The 21092-nt window shown below is 34.9% G+C and overlaps 1 protein-coding gene across 2 annotated transcripts in view; it reads right to left on the bottom strand.

Moving 5' to 3' along the window:
- The window catches only part of TNKS (tankyrase), a 182220-nt gene that overhangs the window by 90466 nt on the left and 70662 nt on the right, over positions 1 to 21092 (bottom strand). For both annotated transcript variants that reach the window (XM_036838654.1, XM_036838655.1), the window contains exons 4-5: positions 997 to 1033; positions 162 to 237 (exon numbers count right to left, since the gene is read on the bottom strand). In XM_036838654.1, the coding sequence (XP_036694549.1) occupies positions 162 to 237; positions 997 to 1033 (113 nt within the window). The remainder of the gene's footprint in view (positions 1 to 161; positions 238 to 996; positions 1034 to 21092) is intronic.

Below are 21092 nucleotides of genomic sequence, written 5' to 3'. Positions count from 1 at the left end.
TACAGTTAAAAGGTACCAGTAAAATACAGCCATATATATGTATGTATATAAACATGTGTGTATATATATGTATATACACATATATATGCCAACTTTAAAAATTTTAACTGTAAAGCAAAAAGAAATCACTGAAGGGGAATATTATATTTTAAATGACTTACCTTTCGCCCATCACTTGCATGGCAATTCACATTTAGAGGAGTCAGTAAAGCCATTAGTTTTTCTTCATTACCACTCCTACAAAAAGGTAGTAAGTTAATTCCTATAAAATTATAGCGCTTCTTATGAATGTTTATGGATATTTTTCACAAGAGAGTAGAAAATGATATGGGCTTGCTTTGATTTCTTTTATATGGTTCTGAATGAATCTCTTTTGCTATATTCAATTCAATCAATATATTCCTAATAATTCCTGTTAATCATCATACAGTGGTATATCATAGATAAGGTAGCTTTCTACATTTTTGTTTTATTTATCTGCATAAAGTCACCTTCTTAATTACAAACAAACTTTACTCTGATAAGTGATCTAAAACACTGGAGTTAAAAACACATATAAAATGCTGTAAAAAGCTAATCAATTAAATTATAAATGAACAAGAACAAAAGAAAACGGGTGAGAATTTTAACATTTACTTCATGCCCCTCATTCAAGCTTGGCTAGAAAAATTTCCAGAGAAAAATAAAGATATAGGTATTTAAATACTCCAAGAATATCATTCGAAAAGCTCGGCAACTCGGGTTTGCAGTTACCTTAAGAAATGTTCCAAATAAAATTAACCTTACAATCATCACCATATTGAAAGACAGTCTCATTTAATACACTAATCGTGCAAAATAAAGTATACAAAGATTTAGTATAAGGTCTTATCCGCATTATCATATAAAATCCAAGCAAGACAATAACATGTTATAATTTTTATAGTCCTCCACCTGCCCTCCCCCTTTTCTCCCTTAAATGCATTATACTCACTTAAAATGAATGGAATCACTTACCTAGCAGCTTCTAGGAGTTCGTCTTTCTTGTATTCACCTAGATGATTGCAAAATATCATGCTGTTAGCATTTGGCAGAAGACAGATTAAGAAATGCAGTAGGCAGCAAATAGAGAATTAAATAGAAAAGAACAGAAAAAGAGAGTCCACACCCCGCTGGGTGATGGAGCCGTGACGTTAGCCAGCTTGTGAAGGCAGCATCACCAGTGCCTTGGAGACGGGCAGCAAATTGACGCAGCTTCTTGTCCAATCCTCAGATGAAATAGCTTTCTTCAGACGACCAATGAATGCTAAATCTTGTGTCCAGAAACACATTCCCTCTGATAACAGCATGCCAGTTGAAGACAATGTCCCCTCCCCCCTTTTCTATTCAGGCTGTCACAGTATACTTGTGAAGCATAATACATTCTGAGACAAAAGCAAAATAATGTGGCTCTTTAAAGGTACAAATTACTAGTCTTCAAAAAACCTCAGTTTTATTTGTAATGACATGGAAAGTTTTGTCAAAAAAAAAAAAAAAACCCAACACATTAATTACCATTGCTGAGCTTTATAGCAGAAGAAAAAAATATCAGGATCATGAAGCCTTTGCCTCGATAGGGTAGGTCTGTAGACTAGAAATACGTGAACTACGTACCAAATGCTATGAACCCCTTGCAGGCAGTGCTCTAAAAACCAAAACAGTGAATACATTCTTAAATGACAATAATATTCTAACGTGCTGCAACCTACACTTTATACAAATTCAATACCAAAGTTTAACAACAAAGAATCTTAAAAATATTTTTTAAAAGGAGACTGGGGTCTCTGAGAATAAGCAGACATCCAACTATTAAGATGTGAATAATTTTTCTCCATTCTATTTTTTAATATATCACAGACTGAAAATAGGTATATAATTTAGAATCTTCAATACAAATTTCTTAGGGCATTCAAGAACTAACAAACAAGTCTTTGCAAGCACAATTGAAGGAATTTTAGTAATATAGAGTTTGCTCACTGAATAAATAAAAGGAACAGCCAGGACCATGATTCAGCTATAATATGCTGACTCAGTTTGCTATATCATTAAAGAAATAATTATACAAAATGTCTAAGCAAGTAATTATGTGAAGGCAAATATTAAGTATACATATAAAAAATAAAATTTTAGATTAAAATGTTATAATTCTATTAAGAAATAAGCTTAAACTACTTTTAAAAATCTTATCACTTATAAATATGGATTTCTCTGCATTTTGTTTATTTTGCTACAGAATGCAGAACATTGATGTAAATATTTTAAGGACATCTCAGGACCATCAAGCACATGTTTAAATTCTATAACCCTTCATTAGCAAATTTTTTTTAGTTTAAACTTTTGTCTTGATTATTAGATGGAGATTTTATTAAAATCTAGAAACTGTAAGCAGTTATTTTCAAATAAGGAAAAAGTTGTTAAATATCTATTCTCTCCTAAGGGAATTTTATATACCAATAAAGTCACGGACTCAACAATATACATGGATAAGCTAGAATGTATGCTTCATGGTAAGAGTCAGTCTTTCTAATTTCCCATGTATTGTATTCCAGATTCTTTAACTAATTGACAGTTTAAGATTTACATTATTCTAATCCCCCACAAATAAGGTTCTTGTCTTCCCAAAACCAAAGACCTACCTTTATTAAATATTTTAGGTGGCAATATGGAAGTGAATGAGTCAGTTTAAGAATCCCCTTCTGGGCTTCCCTGGTGGTGCAGTGGTTAAGAATCTGCCTGCCAATGCAGGGGACACGGGTTCGAGCCCTGGTCTGGGAAGATACCGCATGCCGCGGGGCAACTGGGCCCGTGAGCCACAAGTACTGAGCCTGCGCGTCTGGAGCCTGTGCTCCGCAACAAGAGAGGCCGCGATAGTGAGAGGCCCGCGCACCGCGATGAAGAGTGGCCCCCGCTCGCCGCAACTAGAGAGAGCCCTCACACAGAAACGAAAACCCAACACAGCCATAAATAAATAAATAAATAAATAATAAATAAATAAATTTATTAAAAAAAAAAAAAGAATCTCCTTCTGAGAAAATAGTATGACCCATACCCTCAAACGCCTTAAGAATCAAGAGCAAAATAAGTGAAATTATGGGGTAATCTATAAAAGTCATTCATTTAGTCAGTCAGCAAACAATTATTTGAAAGTCCTATAGGCCAGATTCAAAACCAAAAAAGAAACTATCATCTCTAAACTCAAGGAATAATAGTCTATTAAACAAGACAAACAAGTAAACAAATGATGAGAGTAGGAAATCAGTCTTATGCTATGAAGAGTTTAAAGGCTAGTCTTAAGTAGGATTAATAAGAGGCAGGATAATTGTAGTTCAAGGAAGGTTTCCTGGAAGAAGGAAAACTTGTGCAGAGTTTTTAAAGGAAGAACAGGTAATCCTCCAGTGAAGAAGGGTGAGGGGGGAAGGAAGCAACCAAAGTAAAAGAAATGAGAGGGGCAATGGCCGCTCAGTAAACCTGAAACAAAGCACATTTGCAGGGGAATGGGTAAGAATGAGGCAGAGAAGAAATAGAAAGATCACATGAATGGCACTCTAAGAAGTTTGAACTTTATTTTGAAAACAATGAGGAAATACTGAAATATTTTAACAAGTAGAATGCAAAGTATATTTAAAGATCTATAAGTTTTGTGATTATTTAAAATATTCCCATATTCTACTCCAGTGAACTTTTCTTGGGGAGGAAAGTGGCCCAAACGGGGTAAAGGGAGGTGAAGACAATAAATTCGGACACAGTCTATATTTTGGTGTAAGTATACATTTCCTGATGTACAGTAATCATACTGAAATTGAGAAGTGAAAGCAGCTACTATTGAAATTGAAGTCATAGTGAAACATGACTTTAGTAAGCTAGGAAATAAAACTGCAAAGTATTTGGCATCTCCAAAGTTCAAATCAGTCTACTTACATAAGCTTCTCATCAAGTATAGCTTATTGATATTTTCTCCAAAGGGCACTTTTTGAAGAAAAAAAAAAAGTTATTCCCTCATGGATAAACTGATAATAAACCAAAGCTTTCAAAAGGATACATATAAGTGCACCCAACAGTGGCAGACCCAGGTATTACAAATGACTTTCTACTTTCACTGTTAGAGATCCTAGTACTTTAATCAGCTTTTCTGCAATACATTCCAACATCCACTGTCTGGTGCCCGAGGACCACAATCCATAAGCAGTCAAAGCTATTTTTCAAATGCTACATCGCAGAAATAAGTAGCATAATGAACTTAGAGTCCCTCACACACTCTGACAAGAAATCTGAGCTGCTTACTTAACAGTGAAACCCCAGTTCTATTTCATTTTAGCTGCGAATCTGAAAATATTCTGACTGAGACTCTGGTGCTCTGTGGAGCATTTATATTCTTTAATAACATCCAGATAAAGGCTAGCAATAGATCAGCCAGAAAGGAAACTAGGCAATTATAGTCAAGATAATAGCAGCCAGAAATGGAGAAAACAGATGGCTTAAAATATTTTTCTTTGATTAGAATAAAATAAGTGGGGCTAAAAAAAAAAAAAGCAAGCCACAAAGTTTACTTTCCAAAATCTGAACTGTTTTTATTAGTAAACTAAGTGTTGATAGGATGCATGTAAAGATACACACACACACACACACACACACACACACACACAGTCGGGGGGCAGAGGTAAGAGTTAATGTGTTAAAAAGTATCAATATGTTATCAGAAAGGTTAAAAATGAAAGTTAAAAAATAAAGGTTAAAAATAAAACTCCCCTTTGTATTTCTCTGAGGTAGTTAGAAACAACTTCTCTTTCACTTACTGTGAAGGCAAAATTACTTTTTGAATAAAAATGAAGAAAACCTGAATCAATAAATAGACGTCATAATTACTGACTTATCTCAATTTCAACATCTTAAGGGGCTTTCGTTCTTTTCTTCAGCAACTGACAGGATCAAAGCAGACTACATTTTCTAAAAATGAGTCATTTGGTTTTGTTGAGATGGTACAACGTGGAAAAATTATGAACACAGAATCATAAATTCTTAAAGCAATAAAGGACTAAAAAAGAATTTTGACCTTTCTTTTCTCTGCTTTGAAACCATGCATAATACATGCCTATCAGTAACATCTCTTGTTATATGCAGTGAGTGGGGGTGTAACTTGAAAGTCACCTTTCTCCTGTCACTTCATCCCCAATTTCAGAATAGCTTTCCTAAGGGATCATCAACATATTATTTACAGTTAATGAAACTGACACCAAGACAATTAAATGAATTGCCTAAGGTTTCACTGAGTATTATTCACTATCTGTCAAGCCCTGAAAAAAGGCTAAGGTGAGCAGAAACTAACCAAATCTACGTTTTGGAAGAAGCGATGTAAACAAAAGAGTAACAAAACAATGATAGTAATAAAACAATTTTAAAAACAATACAAGAACTAGCTTTAAACAGGTTGAACATATTTAGATAACATATGCCAAATATTTCCATCAAAACTACTTTAAAGCAGGGAACTTTCACATGAGCTTGTAAACATGGGCCAAAAAAAAAAGTAAGCATATAAGTTTTACCTTTTAGTTTGTTTTAACATTTTGGACCAAGGGAATAGGTAGGAATGAAGACAATGTATTCCAGGTCTATTAAAATGACCAATACATTTTGCATTTCCCACAGCATGTGTTAATTCCTCATGCTTTAGGTATCTCAAGGTAAGAGCTACGTTAAGACTTCAATCAAGAATCTCAATTATCAAGTTTAGGGACCCTTTTGTTGCTGAGGGCTAAGTAGTACCATGAATTGCTAATTCTCATACAGATACTTTCTCATCAAGCTGCCAACAAATACAAGAGATGAACTGATTCTTGTAACTAAACTGACAGCCAATATGGGGAATAAAATATTAATTTAGGTGACATAATCCATTGTGTTTTCACTAACAGATTTGATATTTTAGGAACAGCTACGTAGTTGTGGAAGGAATTTCACTGAAGCACCAGGAAATAATCTGATCTCAAGATGTTAAGCTAGGTCTTCCACCGAAAGCAATTTTCAGACAGGCACATGGCCCCAGGAATGATCTGCATCCTCTCTCTGAAATTATTTTTTGAATTATTTGAATTATTTATTTCAATTGTTAACTGAATTATTATTTCGCTCTCTGAGATCTTTCATAAATATTTTCAGGACAATGTTGGGAAAAAATTACAAAGTATTAAGAGTCCTCGAGGCCTTCTTCCAACTTCTGAATCCTATCAATCTTCCCACTCATTCTGATTCTGGCTTCAAAGTCCATAGCACTAGAGAAGTCTAGAATCACGATCAAACTAAACGCTCCACATCGATTCTAAACAAGGAATAATTGGGGGCTTTAAAATTTTAGGCTTGAATAGAGTATTTTCCTGGTGGAGATCCTTCCTATTTTCTGCTCCCTACAACTCTGACCTTTCTAATTCGCTAACATTAAACCTGTGCTACAGTACCAACGTAAACTCTAAGCTGGCTGTCCAGTACAGTGAAGCTTGAGGAGAATTTTCCAATTCTTTAGAAAAATGGAGATGTCCCACACATCCTGCCCTGCAGGGCAGCTGAAAATCAATTTTCAAAGATAAAAGGCCCCCAAATACAACCATATTATAATATTTAAACGATAAAAATTATAATGTATTACATGTTAACCAAAAAACCTAAACCAAGGTCCTAAAACATTAAAAAACACGAAATTACACTCAGACGTAACAAAGGCTCTGCAAAAAAACCATATAATGCAGTCAATAAATAATATGATTGTTACCAACCAGTTTCTTTGTATGCAGTAATATGTCTTCACTTAGCCCCAGTGACATCTTAGATAGGCATCCCATTTATGGACACTTAAGTAGGGTTTCAAATAATTTATACCTGCTTCTGACATTCTGTCAATTGTATTTGGAATGTAACTCAAGACTTTTCATGGATTTGTTTGTTTGTTAAAAACGGAAGTATTAAAATCTGGGACATAACTACAAACACACACTGGCCAAAAAAATATTGTATTATAATATATATGCATTCTCTAAAGTTGGGTATTAAAAACCAGGAGAAGTATTCCTAATGCACACTGTTAACCAATGAGACATTCCGCAAAGTGTTCCTGTACTTTAAAAGACATTTTGATATGTCACAAAGAAGATAAGAAGGGAGGGAGGGAAGGTAGGAAGGAAGGAAGGAGATCTCATTCTAAGCATGTCAGATTGTGATGCCATGTATGGTGCAGTGTCTGGGTGCTTGGAATGCCCACCACTGCTTAAGCCATCAACTATCTGTGTAAATGGCTGGTCAGGGCTGAGAGAACTGGGATATTGACTTTTTACTATCACAATGTTTGCTGTTCAAAAATGGTCTGGAAAAGTAAAATCGTATTTGATCCAAAACAGGCCAATAGTTTTACATTCTTTGTTCTATATCAGGGATCCTTCTTCTATAGCAATCAACCCACAATTTCTTATGTGCCAATTCAAAATCCCCAAAGCTCTAAAAATTCATTTGGCAGCAAAACTTGACTCACCTGGTATACATAGCTATCATATACATTAATGTTTGATTATACGGTTAAGCCCAGACTCCTCTGGGATATGTTATGATGTAGTAGATGTGCTATGTCTTTTAATATTTTATTTACTCACTGAAGTACAATTTACATACGTTAAAATTCAACCTTTTCAAATGTACAGCTCTATGAATTTTGACAAACTTATACAGCTGTGTAGCCACTATCTCAAAATTTGAACATCTCCATCACCCAAAATGTTCCCTCAGGCCCCTCTGTAATCAATCTATCCCAAACCAATAGCAACTGCTAAGCTAATTTCTTTCTCTGTAGTTTTACTTTTTATAGAATGTGATATAAATGGAATCACAGGATATGTAGACTTTTAAGTATGGCTTCTTTTTCTTAGTATAAATGCTTTTGAGATTCATTCATGTTTTGGACTACCAATATTTGTTCTTTTTGATTATCAAGCAGTATTCCATTATATGAATGCACCTGAATTTGCTTGTCCATTCACCAGTTGATAAACACGTGGGCTGTTTCCAGCTTTTGCTGATTATGAATAAAGCTACTGTAAAAATTCAGACAGGATTTTGTATGGACCTATGTCTTCATTTCCCTTGGGCAAATACTTAGGTGTGTGGGTGCTGGGATGTACAGTAAATGTATGTTTAACTTTATAAGAAACTGACAAATCACATCTTTTTTAAAATTTGAAAAATTCTTTATTCTGGAATATAATCACGCCACCTACAGAAAGGAAAAAGAACAAAAGAGAAAAAGTTGACTAATGAGAAATATGACAGTACTGTACTGCTAGAAATCTCAACCTCACAGCTAGAAATCCCAATCTTGCCTCTTTTTGAGGGCAATTCACCTAAAAACTGAACTAATTTGCACAGCTTTTAGTTCTTCATTTCTCACTTGTTCTGTCTTTTGTATTTTTTTTGAAATAGGGAGAATATACAAATTTAATCTCTTCATTCAAGGAACTGTTTTGTATGTAGTACCTGCAACCTCAGAGCTACGAGAATACATGAACAAAGCATATTTTGATTTATAGGAACCATACTGTTATCTGTGAAAAGGAAATTACTTTCCTGCAGTCCTTGCTCTTATCAGGATGGTGAGCCCCTCAATGCATCAGCCTACTGAGGGCTAGGAGTTTGGTGAGACACCTATTTGGGATAGTCAGACCTCTGCCTTCTTACACCAAATATAAGGAATTAAGGAAACTAAGGCTAATGCAGAAGTACAAGTGACTACTTTTTGAATGATGTAAGAATTGTCTTGTCTTCACTGTAATTATTGTATATGATTGCATTTTATTCTTTGTATATTTTGTCCTGTTTACAAAGTCTCTGAAAGATGTAGTAACTTTGCAATTTTGGTCTTTTCAGGAAGCACCAATTATGATTTACTTCTTTAAGCTGCAAATGCTTATTTTTTTCTTATATTTCCCCCAAAGTATCACTAAATCTCTTATTCAGGGTTAGAGTTAATTAAACTTAGTGAAGTCTGAGTAATGGTATTTTATCCTGGGCATAATCTTTCTCATTCAAACTCTCTCTCTCTCTTTTAATGTCACTCATTTATTAGTTCTCCTTTGAATAACATCATTTATTTATTCATTTAACAAATATATATTCACTATCTATAATATGCCAAGCATAACACAGCTACTACTACTGTATCATGTACTGAATCTTGAATTAGTAGGACAAAAGTGATGGAATCAGAGCTAGAACACGAGGAATGGTATCAAATCCATAGACTATATTATTCATTTAGCACGTTGCAGTGCACAGCTGTCACTGACGGAAGTATATCACACGTGTAAACATTATCTGTCAGGTATGTTAAGGAAAAGATGTTGAGGACCACTTTCAGAAGATGACAGAGCTAAGCACTATGTTCTTAAAGCTTTTAGATATTTACCATTGACAGGGAGAGAGAGATTGAGGCATTGAGTGTGTGTACGTCTGTGTTAATAAAGGATTTAGATCAGGGAAATGATAGTTCCTAACTTCGGGGGGGATCACGAAGCACTTTAAGGAGCTAATGAAAGCAGCTTCAGACCCTCTCTGTAGGGAGAAAATTCTTTGCACATATGAAGACAAACTCAAACTTTTGCCTACAGTTTTAGAGTTTTTACAGAATCGTTGGAGTCTATGAAGTTATTACAGGTTAAGAACTGCTGTTAAAAAAAAAAAGTACCTCTGACTTACACTCATTGATTCTAAATATAATCTTAAGGCAGGCTTGGCACGATAAACTAGTTTGATATCCTTATTTTATACATGACTCAGCTAAGACCCAGAATAAGTACATAACTTGCCTAAAATTTTAAAACTATACAATGGCAAAGCTAGGACTAGAATCCATGTCCTTTGCCAGTATTTTTAATTGGAGTAGTATGGGGTGATTTCCTGAAGTAAGTCATATATAAGCTTGGCCATACATTTTTGGGCAGGATTTTAACATGTGGAAATGGATTGGAATTTGGATAATTATCAATCTGAGCAAAGAAGTGCAGGAAAATGGAACGTGTATTGGGGAAAGGTGACTGATGTCAAATTTAGGGTATATGTTGGGAAGGTGAAGTGGAATGGGGGGCACTGAATAATAATTTAAAAAGTAAATTTATATTTTAAAGGATCTTGAATGTTAGGTTATAGAGTTTAACATGGTTTTGTAAGGTATAGGAACTCTTTGTTTACTTTTCTTTTCTTTCTTTTTGAGCAGGGGAGTAAACTAATTAAAGCTGAACTTAACCTGGTAGCTCAATGAACTAAGACCTGGAGACACTGGGGATTAGTTACAGGGCTATTGTAGCAAGATGGTGAGAAGAAAAGTACATAAATGGTGGCAGTAAGAATGGAAAGAATGTCAACTAGAGAGAAGGCACTGAATGGATCACAATGCAGCAGAGCTTATATTTGATGTGTTAGTTTTATGTGTCACCTGGGATATCATGTTACATAGCTATAAATGGTAAAATTTAAAATATTTACATCTTGATCTTAGATTAATACTTCACCCAATAATCCTTCTGAACATGATCACAGTAGCAACACTTTGCTAATTCAGCTTCTACTTAATGGATATATTACCACAGGCTCAGACTTCATATACTGAGAAATGTCCATTAAATTAGAATAATCTATTTAAATAATATAGCTAATTTATTTAATTATTAATTTAGACGTTGAAACTAGTCTTTGATTCTTGCACAGCCTATTTCAAGACAGACATTGAGAGTTCATAGTTCACCAAGGAGGCGTTTCAGACATATTAAAGAAAATGTTCTCCAAGAGAAATAGTTTTAGAAAAAATAAAAGACTATAAGAGAGGTACTGAGGTATAATGTCTGGAAGGCCAGTTTGCTCCTTTCCTGAGCATAATATTAGCTTAAAAAAAAAATCCAATACAGATGAGCATTCACTTAATTTACTTAACTACTTTCTTATTATAAAGTTAATATAATGGGCTAGTGTACTAACATGATAACTACTGATTTTGACTTTCTTCTTAGACTTTTATCTACTTTTCTTATTTTGTTCAACTGAGAAGGAGATATATGAGGAAGTTTATTATTTCCAAAAAATATGGAAGAAAGATTTTAAAGTTGAGGAAATGAAGAGGACATATTTGCAATTTTTTGGGAAAAATTATTTCGTAGTATTTTGCTTTGGGAAATTGTTTCAAGTCTGTCTAAATGTAGATCAGGAAAAACATCTTTATTTGAAGTAGCAAACCGGAGAAACAGAAGTAGATGTTCAATTTCAGATAATCTTAAAATTACATATCTTACTGGGATATATTTTCCTATGTATAGAAGCAGGAAGCCACATGTCAACTGTACATTTTAATTTTCTTATCTGGAATATATTTAACCCCATCCCTTAGTATCAGTTTTATTGTCTAGTTCCATTTTATTTTAAATACCTAGCAAAACAGGGCAGCAACAATTATATCAGAAACATGTATAAGATAACTGTATATCAATAATGAAATCTGTGTCAACATTCCATGTCTTTTATTTTTTTATTTTTTTATTTTTTTAAACATCTTTATTGAAGTATAATTGCCTTACAATAGTGTGTTAGCTTCTGCTTTATAACAAAGTGAATCAGTTATACATATACAATATGTTCCCATTTCTCTTCCCTCTTGCATCTCCCTCCCTCCCACCCTCCCCATCCCACCCCTCTAGGTGGTCACAAAGCACAGAGCTGATCTCCCTGTGCTATGCGGCTGCTTCCCACTAGCTATCTATTTTACATTTGGTAGTGTATATATGTCCATGACACTCTCTTACCCTGTCACATCTCACCCCACCACCTCCCCATATCCTCAAGTCCATTCTCTAGTAGGTCTGTGTCTTTATTCCCGTCTTGCCACTAGGTTCTTCATGGCCTTTTTTTTTTTTTCCTTAGATTCCGTATATATGTGTTAGCATACTGTATTTGTTTTTCTCTTTCTGACTTACTTCACTCTGTATGACAGACTCTAACTCCATCCACCTCATTACAAATACCTCCATTTCATTTCTTTTTATGGCTGAGTAATATTCCATTGTATATATGTGCCACATCTTCTTTATCCATTCATCTGTCGATGGACATTTAGGTTGCTTCCAGGTCCTGGCTATTGTAAATAGAGCTGCAATGAACATTGTGGTACATGACACTTTTTGACCTATGGTTTTCTCAGGGTATATGCCCAGTAGTGGGATTGCTGGGTCGTATGGTAGTTCTATTTGTAGTTTTTTAAGGAACCTCCATACTGTTCTCCATAGTGGCTGTATCAATTTACATTCCCACCAACAGTGCAAGAGTGTTCCCTTTCCTCCACACCCTCTCCAGCATTTATTGTTTCTAGATTTTTTGATGATGGCCATTCTGACCGGTGTGAGATGATATCTCATTGTAGTTTTGATTTGCATTTCTCTAATGATTAATGATGTTGAGCATTTAAATACCTAGCAAAACAGGGCAGCAACAATTATATCAGAAACATGTATAAGATAACTGTATATCAATAATGAAATCTGTGTCAACATTCCATGTCTTTTGTGTGTGCTAATATGAATTTCTTAGCAGAAATTAGATTTATATCAATGCTTGATATTATCTTTTCAGTAGATGGTTATTCAGAACGTCCTTGTTCCTCTTATACTTCAGAAAGCTCCTTGGGTTAACCTGTGATATGTATCACTTCATGCATACAACCCTGCCACGTTGTTCAAAACATTAATCTGTTTTTCCATGGTTAGGTTTTAGCTTCGTACTATCCATAACTTTATTGTAGAAATTGCCTATGAGAAACATTTACTACCATTTCTAAACAAGACGACCAAAGACAGAGATTGCAGGTATTACATATGAAAGTTTCTTGAATGAAGAGATGAAATCTGTATACTAATTTTAATAACAAACAACAAAAATGAATTCTTTTTGAAATAATTTTAATATAAATACTTCACATCAAACATTAAGAAACATTTCTGATGAAAAAAAGTGCTTTTGAATATTTCGGTACTTTTACTCTTTGATGGGCTTATTTTGCTCCCATAAATTTATCAACTACCTTCATATAAAAATTATCACTTAGCCTTATGTAAAAGCTGCAACCATAAAAATTAATTCTCTTGGAAAAGTCAAGGGCTAAATCACTCTAGATAGCCAAGTTTTCAACATACTGCTAATTTAGCATTTTAATTCTCCTGCTCTTGAGGGAATTTCTTTCTGAAATACATTAAACACTTCTATGCATTCAAAAATGGATTATTCAAAATATAATTTAACATTTCTTGACAAATCAGGGCCAATTATTTTGAACCTAAACCAGATTGTACAATAATATAGCAAAGCTCTCTGGGCCTATTGAGATGTGCCGATCCAAAATGGCTCCGGAATGCTATGCATTTTATTATTTTTTTCATGTGTAATTTATTTTTCTCTTTTCCATTGTGCTAATGAATAATCTCTTTATGTATTTCCTTTTAGTTTAGAGTGTCTAAAAATGCTGTCTAGTAGAAACATAATTCAAAGCACATATGTAATTAAAAATTTTCTATTAGCCATGTTATAAAAAGGTAAATGGAGGACACTAATTTTAATAAGATATTTTATTTCATCCAATATATCTAAAATATTATCATTTCAACATGTGGCACTAGGCCTGTTTCACCTGTCCAATAGCCATCTGTGGCCAGTAGCTACTGTACTGGACAGTGCGCATCGAAAACTATCATGAGCTGGAAGATTACAAAACTTGGTAAACACTGTCACTATGGAGGAGCAAATTCCCTCTGAGTGATGTAAGGACTCTCCTAGGTATAAGGAGCTCCCGATTCAGAGCATGACTTCTGGACATTTATTTGGTAGGGGTGGAGTGATGCATGGGAGAGAGAAGAAAAGGGAAAGGGAAGGTGAAGAAGAAATAAGAGAGAAGGAGAGCAGTAAAAACAGAGGTATAAATGAGGTTGGGAGGGGGAAAGAATCCAATAATGAAGCAGGTGAGAAGACTAGAAACTCAGAGGTGAGTAATACCTAAGAAGTATTGAGCATTAATGACCAGAATAATGCAAAAATGAGGCTTTTCTTAGTAGGTAATCTAGGTCTTTCAAAGATGTATGCAATAATGATGAGAATGCATAGCTATTAAGGACTGAAGAAGCCTTGCAACATACTACAGTATCCAGAGAAAGGGACCAGTATGGTTAATGATGATTCATGGGTATAGCACAGCTTTTTATAAGGCTACCTCATTCAAATGCAAATGCCAAGAAGTGACTAAGAATATGCTTAGATAGTATATCAAATACACCACTAATCACTTTTACTGAATCTTGTAGAGATGAACAACTGTATCAAAAGAAATACAGACCATTTCTAGTGACTCTGAAAGTCCTGGGCAAAAGACCAAAGGACTTGCTAAATTTATCATTTCTTCCTGCTGACTAACTTAAGAGAAACGGAAATTTGGAAAAAAAAAAAAAAAAAAAAAAAAGAGCTGGCTTTCTAGATAACATGGAGGAACAAAATCTGGTCTTGAGGAACCTGACCATCTTAAGATACAGAATGATGGCAACTGATGGCAAGCATTACAAGAAGAACATAAAGAATTAGGATAAATACAGTGTCCTGCTATTAGAGTAAAAACAAAACAAAACAAAAAGTCAACTGTTCAAATATATAAGTCAAGAAAGACTAAAAACTGGCTTAAGATTAGCCCAGATTCAACTACTCTGTAGCTGGTTTGACAGGAAGCTCAATGAATCAATGTGACAAATTTACAAAAAAGCACATGGAAACTTGTTGTATCAGCAGAATTAAAAAAAAAAAAAGGGTGGGCTTCCCTGGTGGCACAGTGTTTAAGAATCCGCCTGCCAATGCAGGGGGCATGGGTTCAAGCCCTGGTCCGGGAAGATCCCACATGCCGCAGAGCAACTAGGCCTGTGCGCCACAACTACTGAGCCTGCGTTCTAGAGCCTGAGAGCCACAACTACTGAGCCCATGTGCCGCGACTACTGAAGCCCGTGCGCCTGGAGCCTGTGCTCTGCAACAAAAGAAGCCACTGCAATGAGAAGCCCGCGCACCACAACGAAGAGTAGCCCCCGCTCGCCGCAACTAGAGAAAGCCCATGCACAGCAACGAAGACCCAATGCAGCAAAAAATAAATTAATTAAATAAATAAAATTTTTTAAAAACGGGGTGAGGGAGCTATTTGGCTTACAGTATAAAAGACTAAAGTGGTAGAGGTGATGGTTACAGTTATACAAAGGGTCCCGTCTACTCTTGTCTGTATTTCAGAGGAGGCTCTCCAAAAGAAAAATGCTTAGCCATATACAATGTAGTTCCAAAAAGAAGTTACTGTATTTGGCTTAATTAATGGAAGAAATATTTCTAACCATTTAAGTTATTCAACAATGGACTAATTATGGCTGAAAGTTCATAGGGAAATAGTGTATTAATGGCATGTTGGAATTTTAAAAAAAAAGACTGAACAGACTTAAAAGGAGAAGGTAAAATGCTCTAATTGAGTCTGGATGGTATATTACTGCTGTCTTTAATCTTTTTTCCTCCTCTAACTTCATGACTTTCATCACAAAGATCGGGGTGGTTTGTGCATATGTCCACTGGGGGCACGTGACCTGGGCCTGGCTTGGGAATCACTGGTAAGTCATATCAAGGAGCATTACCATTTGTGCCAGATATTTTGAATAAATCCTGGGTCAGCTACTATCTAGCCTCATGCGTTTGACCAAATCATTTAACCTTCCTCTGAGCTTCTTGTTTCTCATTGTAAAATGAGCAAGATAAAGCTTATCTTATGGGTTGCTTTGAGGGTCAGGGATAATATAAATAAAACACACAACAATGCTTTCCTTACAGTAAACCTCCAAGACAAGATAATGATGATGGCGATGATGGTAAGAATAAGGCTTTTCAAATTTTAAAGCAATTGCTTTACTAACAATTGTTTATTATTTCTCCCTGAAATCATCAGGGAGATAGGACCTCTTTTTCATTAGCATCAGTGAAAGAATTTTGATTGAAAACAACTAACACTTAAGGGATCTGAGAGAACAGATTTCTCCACACCCCACTAACTTTCTCTATAATGAAATGGCTTTAATATAATGAAAAGGGGGGGAGGCATTTTATCTCACTGTCCTAAACACTTTGCTGGGTCCTTAGAAAGTTGTAATCACAACATGAGCAGAAAGCTATAAAAACTGATGTACAACATTAATCAAGTAGTGGAAAAAATAGAAGGTTTTAAATAATTTCCAAGAAAAAGTGAAAGCTATTCAGAGAAAGATAGTTAGAAGAACAATGCAGGTGAACTCTCCCTTCTTCTCCATATCCCAAAGAGATAGAATCATACTGAGATTGATAGAACCTTACAAAGAGTAAATCTCATTTCCTCATTAGAGAGAAAACTTCATTCCAAAAGAAAGATGTATATTTAGGTAGTAAGCTCCTATCATACAGATATTTGATGTTCCGTAATAAACTAATTGGTAACCTACTGACTTCTAGAAGCAGGCTTCAAGTATATCCATCTGTCAATAATGATAAGCCATATTGAAAAATATGAATTTGTTACTATATTTCATACATGTTTTGTTTTTTAATTTTTAACTTTAGATTTACTTTATATTATATATAATGATTTCAAGAAATACGTATCAATTTTGGCATATTTTTATCTATCTACCACAGAAATGTACCAACTCTGCAATGCAGCAATCCTTATGAAATGTGACTGAAGGTTAATATGCACATAGTCAGTATTTTAAAGCATGAGGTTTGAGGTAAATTAAAGATAAAATCAATCTAACATTAGTACTATGTTAAATATTGAGGATGTGCAAGTCAGCCCTGCTGATAATGACTGTTTCCAACAGGACATGGACAAGGCCACATAAAACAGTGTTTCTCTACAAGGCCGTACCACTGCTATAAAAATGATGGACAATCCTTTCTTCTGAGTTACTGCTGGTTTCTTTTATCTTCTTTTATAAATTTATTTATTTATTTATTTATTTATTATCTTTGGCTGCATTGGGTCTTCGTTGCAGTGCGTGGGCTCTCTCCAGTTGCGGCAAGCGGGGGCCACTCCTCGCCACAGTGCGCAGGCTTCTCATTGCAGTGGCTTCTCTTGCTGCGGAGCATGGGCTCCAGGCGCGCAGGCTTCAGCAGTTGTGGCACGCAGGCTCAGTAGTTGTGGCTCACGGGTTCCAGAGCGCAGGCTCAGTAGTTGTGGCGCATGGGCCCAGCTGCTCTGCGGCATGTGGGATCTTCCCAGACCAGGGCTCGAACCTGTATCCCCTGCATTTGCAGGCAGATTCTTAACCACTGTGCCACCAGGGAATCCCTACTGCTGGTTTCTTAATAATGACATCACCAACCTGAGCTCAGGATCAGTGCGGCTAGTTATTGATTACCCACACCCGTGTGTGTGTGTGTGTGTGTGTGTGTGCACATGTGCGTAGGTGTATATACCCCCAGTGTATCAGCTAAACACTAAATAAAGCACAGAAATCTACGATTTGTAGATTGGAGATATATATTTCCTTTTCCTTTTTTCTTGCTTCTTTAGCAGCAAGATATTAATTAGTATCTTAGAAAAATTAAAGAAAGGGCACATTTGAAACTCAAATCAGCAACTACCTATTACCATCTTCAGGAGAAGGTTCCAAGGTTATACATGCTCTAACTTTAAAAAACAACTAGCAAACCAGTGTGTGCACACAGGCAAACTCACTTTTACCCTCATTCTAGCCAGTAACTTACTGTGTTCAAGTTCTGAATAATGATTCTGATCACTTGATGCCTCCTGATGGATTCAGAAGAAAGTGCTATCTATTAGGTAGAATGATACTGTTCTTGCTGAGAACAAGCTAAAGAAGAATTTTATTTTTTTTTTCCTTTTGCTTAGTTTGCTTATTGCATTTATTTTCTGCCAAGCTTACAGATGACTCAGAAGTAACTGGGGAGTGAAACTGAATAAGATCATTTGGTTTTAGTCTAGGCCATATTCTTTTGACACTACTGATCAAAAGTACAGAAAAACAAAATATTCTAAATGGAAAAATACATAAAAATGTTAGATAGAAAATACTAAGTCTCAAAAGAGGACGGAGAACAACCCAGGTGCAGTAAATGCTGAGTTCTTGGCTTTAGTAATTCCTGCCGAGAATCAACTGCACCTTCCTCTGTGCTCCATAACACTTTCTATATTGTATGAAAAATAATTGTGGGTCTGTCTTCCCTGCCTAACTTGAACCCCTTGAAGTCAGGGACCATATTTTATACTCTTTCTCATATCTCCAGAAGTGCTCAATGTATTTTAAAAAAGAGGAATACCTAACCCACGTTCCCATCCCTGGAGACGCCTGTGTTTCCTAAAAGGAATGTCTTATCCAGAGGAAGCTCCACTGCAACAACAGAGGAGTCTACTGTATCTAAGCTTAGAACTAAAAATGCAAGTGTTATGAGGTTACATAGGAAACCCCTGAAAAAAACCAACAGAACAGGATTAGGATACAGATTTAGAAAACTGCATTATAAATAAATCAGAATGAGCAAACACAAAATCTGATGTGGCAACCTGAAATTGTTGAATGAAAATGTTATGCTTTTAGTTCAGTCAAAAAAAATTATTATAAGCATATACATATAACAGTACTTTCCAGTAAAAGTTTGGCTGGCTATTACTTTTTAGCTTTTTTTCGAACATATCTTTTATTCCTGAAAGCAAGGCAAATAGTTTTGAGGGGAGAGCTATTTGAATTAGTATAAGAAAATAAATAAATAAATAGCAATAGTAAACGAATCAAGCATTTAGTCCTTTATGTTATGCAAAGAACTTACTTTTCTCTCTCTAGGAGAATATGGGCTTATGAATGGTAGGCCTTTATAAGGCTGAATAAAACTCCATTTTATGAATAGACCACATTTAGTTTATCCACTCATTTCTTGATGGACAGTTGAGTTGCCTCCACCTTTTGGCTATAATAATGCTACTATGAACATGAGTGTACAAATATTCCTTTGAGTCTCTGCTTTCAGTTCTTTTGAATACATACCCAGAAGTTGAACTGTTGAATCATAGTCATTTTATTTTTATTTTTGAGGAAACTCCATACTGTTTTTCACAGTCACTGCATCATTTACTTCCCCACCAACAGTGCACAAGGGTTCCAATTTCTCCACATTCTCGTTAATATTTATTTTTTCTCTTTCATTTTTTTAAAAATAGTAGCTATCCTAATGGGTGTGAAGTGGTATTACCATATATTTCTTTTATGTTTCTTTTCAAGACTATGTCTAATGCAAACATTTTTTAATAAAAACTGACTTCCCAAGCTTCTGTAAATGACTTAAAAATATGGTAAAAAGCAAACCTATCGAAATTTCTCATATTAAATTATGTTTAATAAAGCTGATTTTGGTTTTTCCTTGACCTGTGTTTTCATTTCACTGACTTAACATTTATATAAAAATAAATTTGATGAAATATTCATTTTTTATTACTACTATGGGAGTATAGTATAATCAGCTGCTTTATGACAATAGGGTAGAAAGAAGTACAGTAACTGTATACTTTTAGCAGGCTGTTAGTGATAGCAGTCCTCCAAAAGAGGTAAAAACAATACATTTTCTGTATTTTGATTTGAGTTTACATACATTTTTATGAGACACTAAAGTATGTACATTTATTTAGTCATATTTTCTTTGCAGTTATAAACCAAGGTTTATATATGCTAGAAAGAGATAACATGTTTTTACTAAAGGTACCATTATACATTTTAAATAGAGAGTTTAAAATATCTCCAGAAATGACCTGATGAGAAATTAGAGCTAAAAAAATGAAAGAAAAAAATGGTATTCAATATTCTAAACTAAAATAAACTGAGTCTTATTTCAAGGACAACATTAAAAAACTTATTTTATACATAAAGGGAACAGTCTGACAAATTACAGCTATGATAGTTCATGGCTAGTCATGTTTATGAAAGATGACATTATTCTGACCCACCCGCCACCATCTCAAATTATTTGTCCCCAGCCCAAATAGCATACAGACACAAATAAACCTTAAGTAATGTTTGTAAAAATCTTGGTGTGACGAAAGTAGATAATTACTTCAAATAATTTAACATTTCTAATTTGTGATTACGTAATAATAGCCATCCATTTTGGAGAAAGCTATAGTTAAGGGTAACTAGCACCATTCAAATACTGAAAATGATTCTTCCCATACATAATCTCTCATTCTGTGCTAGCAAAAAATACTATGTATTCATTTTGAGTAAATGTGGCTTAATTGATAGAACCAGCCATTTGTATAAAGGCTTCTGCAAATAATTACCCAAGAATCCTGACAAGGACTACCTAAGAGCGAGTTAGTATAAAATTTCAGTAAGCTATTTTCAGCTTCTTGACAGCCTAATGTTTTCTCATCTTGATAATCTTAAAAGACTTAAGGCAAACATTTCTATATGCAGTTCGTAAAGAAATATCTGTAGCTGTTTGGAAGTGTTAAAAATTTTAAATCCCAGCAGCCCACTGATTTGCCTTGGAATATAAGAAGACTTGGCAAGGTTATTTGTTGAAGAGTGAAACTAAGAAACACTTTAAGATTCATTCTCTTTGTGTGAGATGAAGATCTATAGTTTTCATGACACAGACTGAACTGAGAAACTTTCACATCTTACTGAAAATGACTTGTGGAGATAGACATATCCTGTGGCAGATGTTGGAACTAACAGTAATTCCAGAAGTTCTTTTAGGAAAGGCACATACTATATCATCAAAACTGGCCATCAGGTGGTTCTGTGTAGATCATTATGACTGAGTTACAAAGTAAATGTCTCTCTCAGTCTCTCCCTGTCTCTTTTTCTCTCTCACACACACACATACACACAAATGCATTCTCAGTAAGAGTTTATTTTATAAACTCTGTAGCACTAGAGTTCTTGTGAATAAATTCCAAAAATTTAGCCCTTGTCAAGGTATTAGGCAAAGGTAACCAGAATTCCATACCCTACACA

Source organism: Balaenoptera musculus, chromosome 21 (genome assembly GCF_009873245.2).
Source record: "Balaenoptera musculus isolate JJ_BM4_2016_0621 chromosome 21, mBalMus1.pri.v3, whole genome shotgun sequence".
Taxonomy (NCBI): domain Eukaryota; kingdom Metazoa; phylum Chordata; class Mammalia; order Artiodactyla; family Balaenopteridae; genus Balaenoptera; species Balaenoptera musculus.
This window is presented reverse-complemented; position numbering and strand designations above follow the sequence as displayed.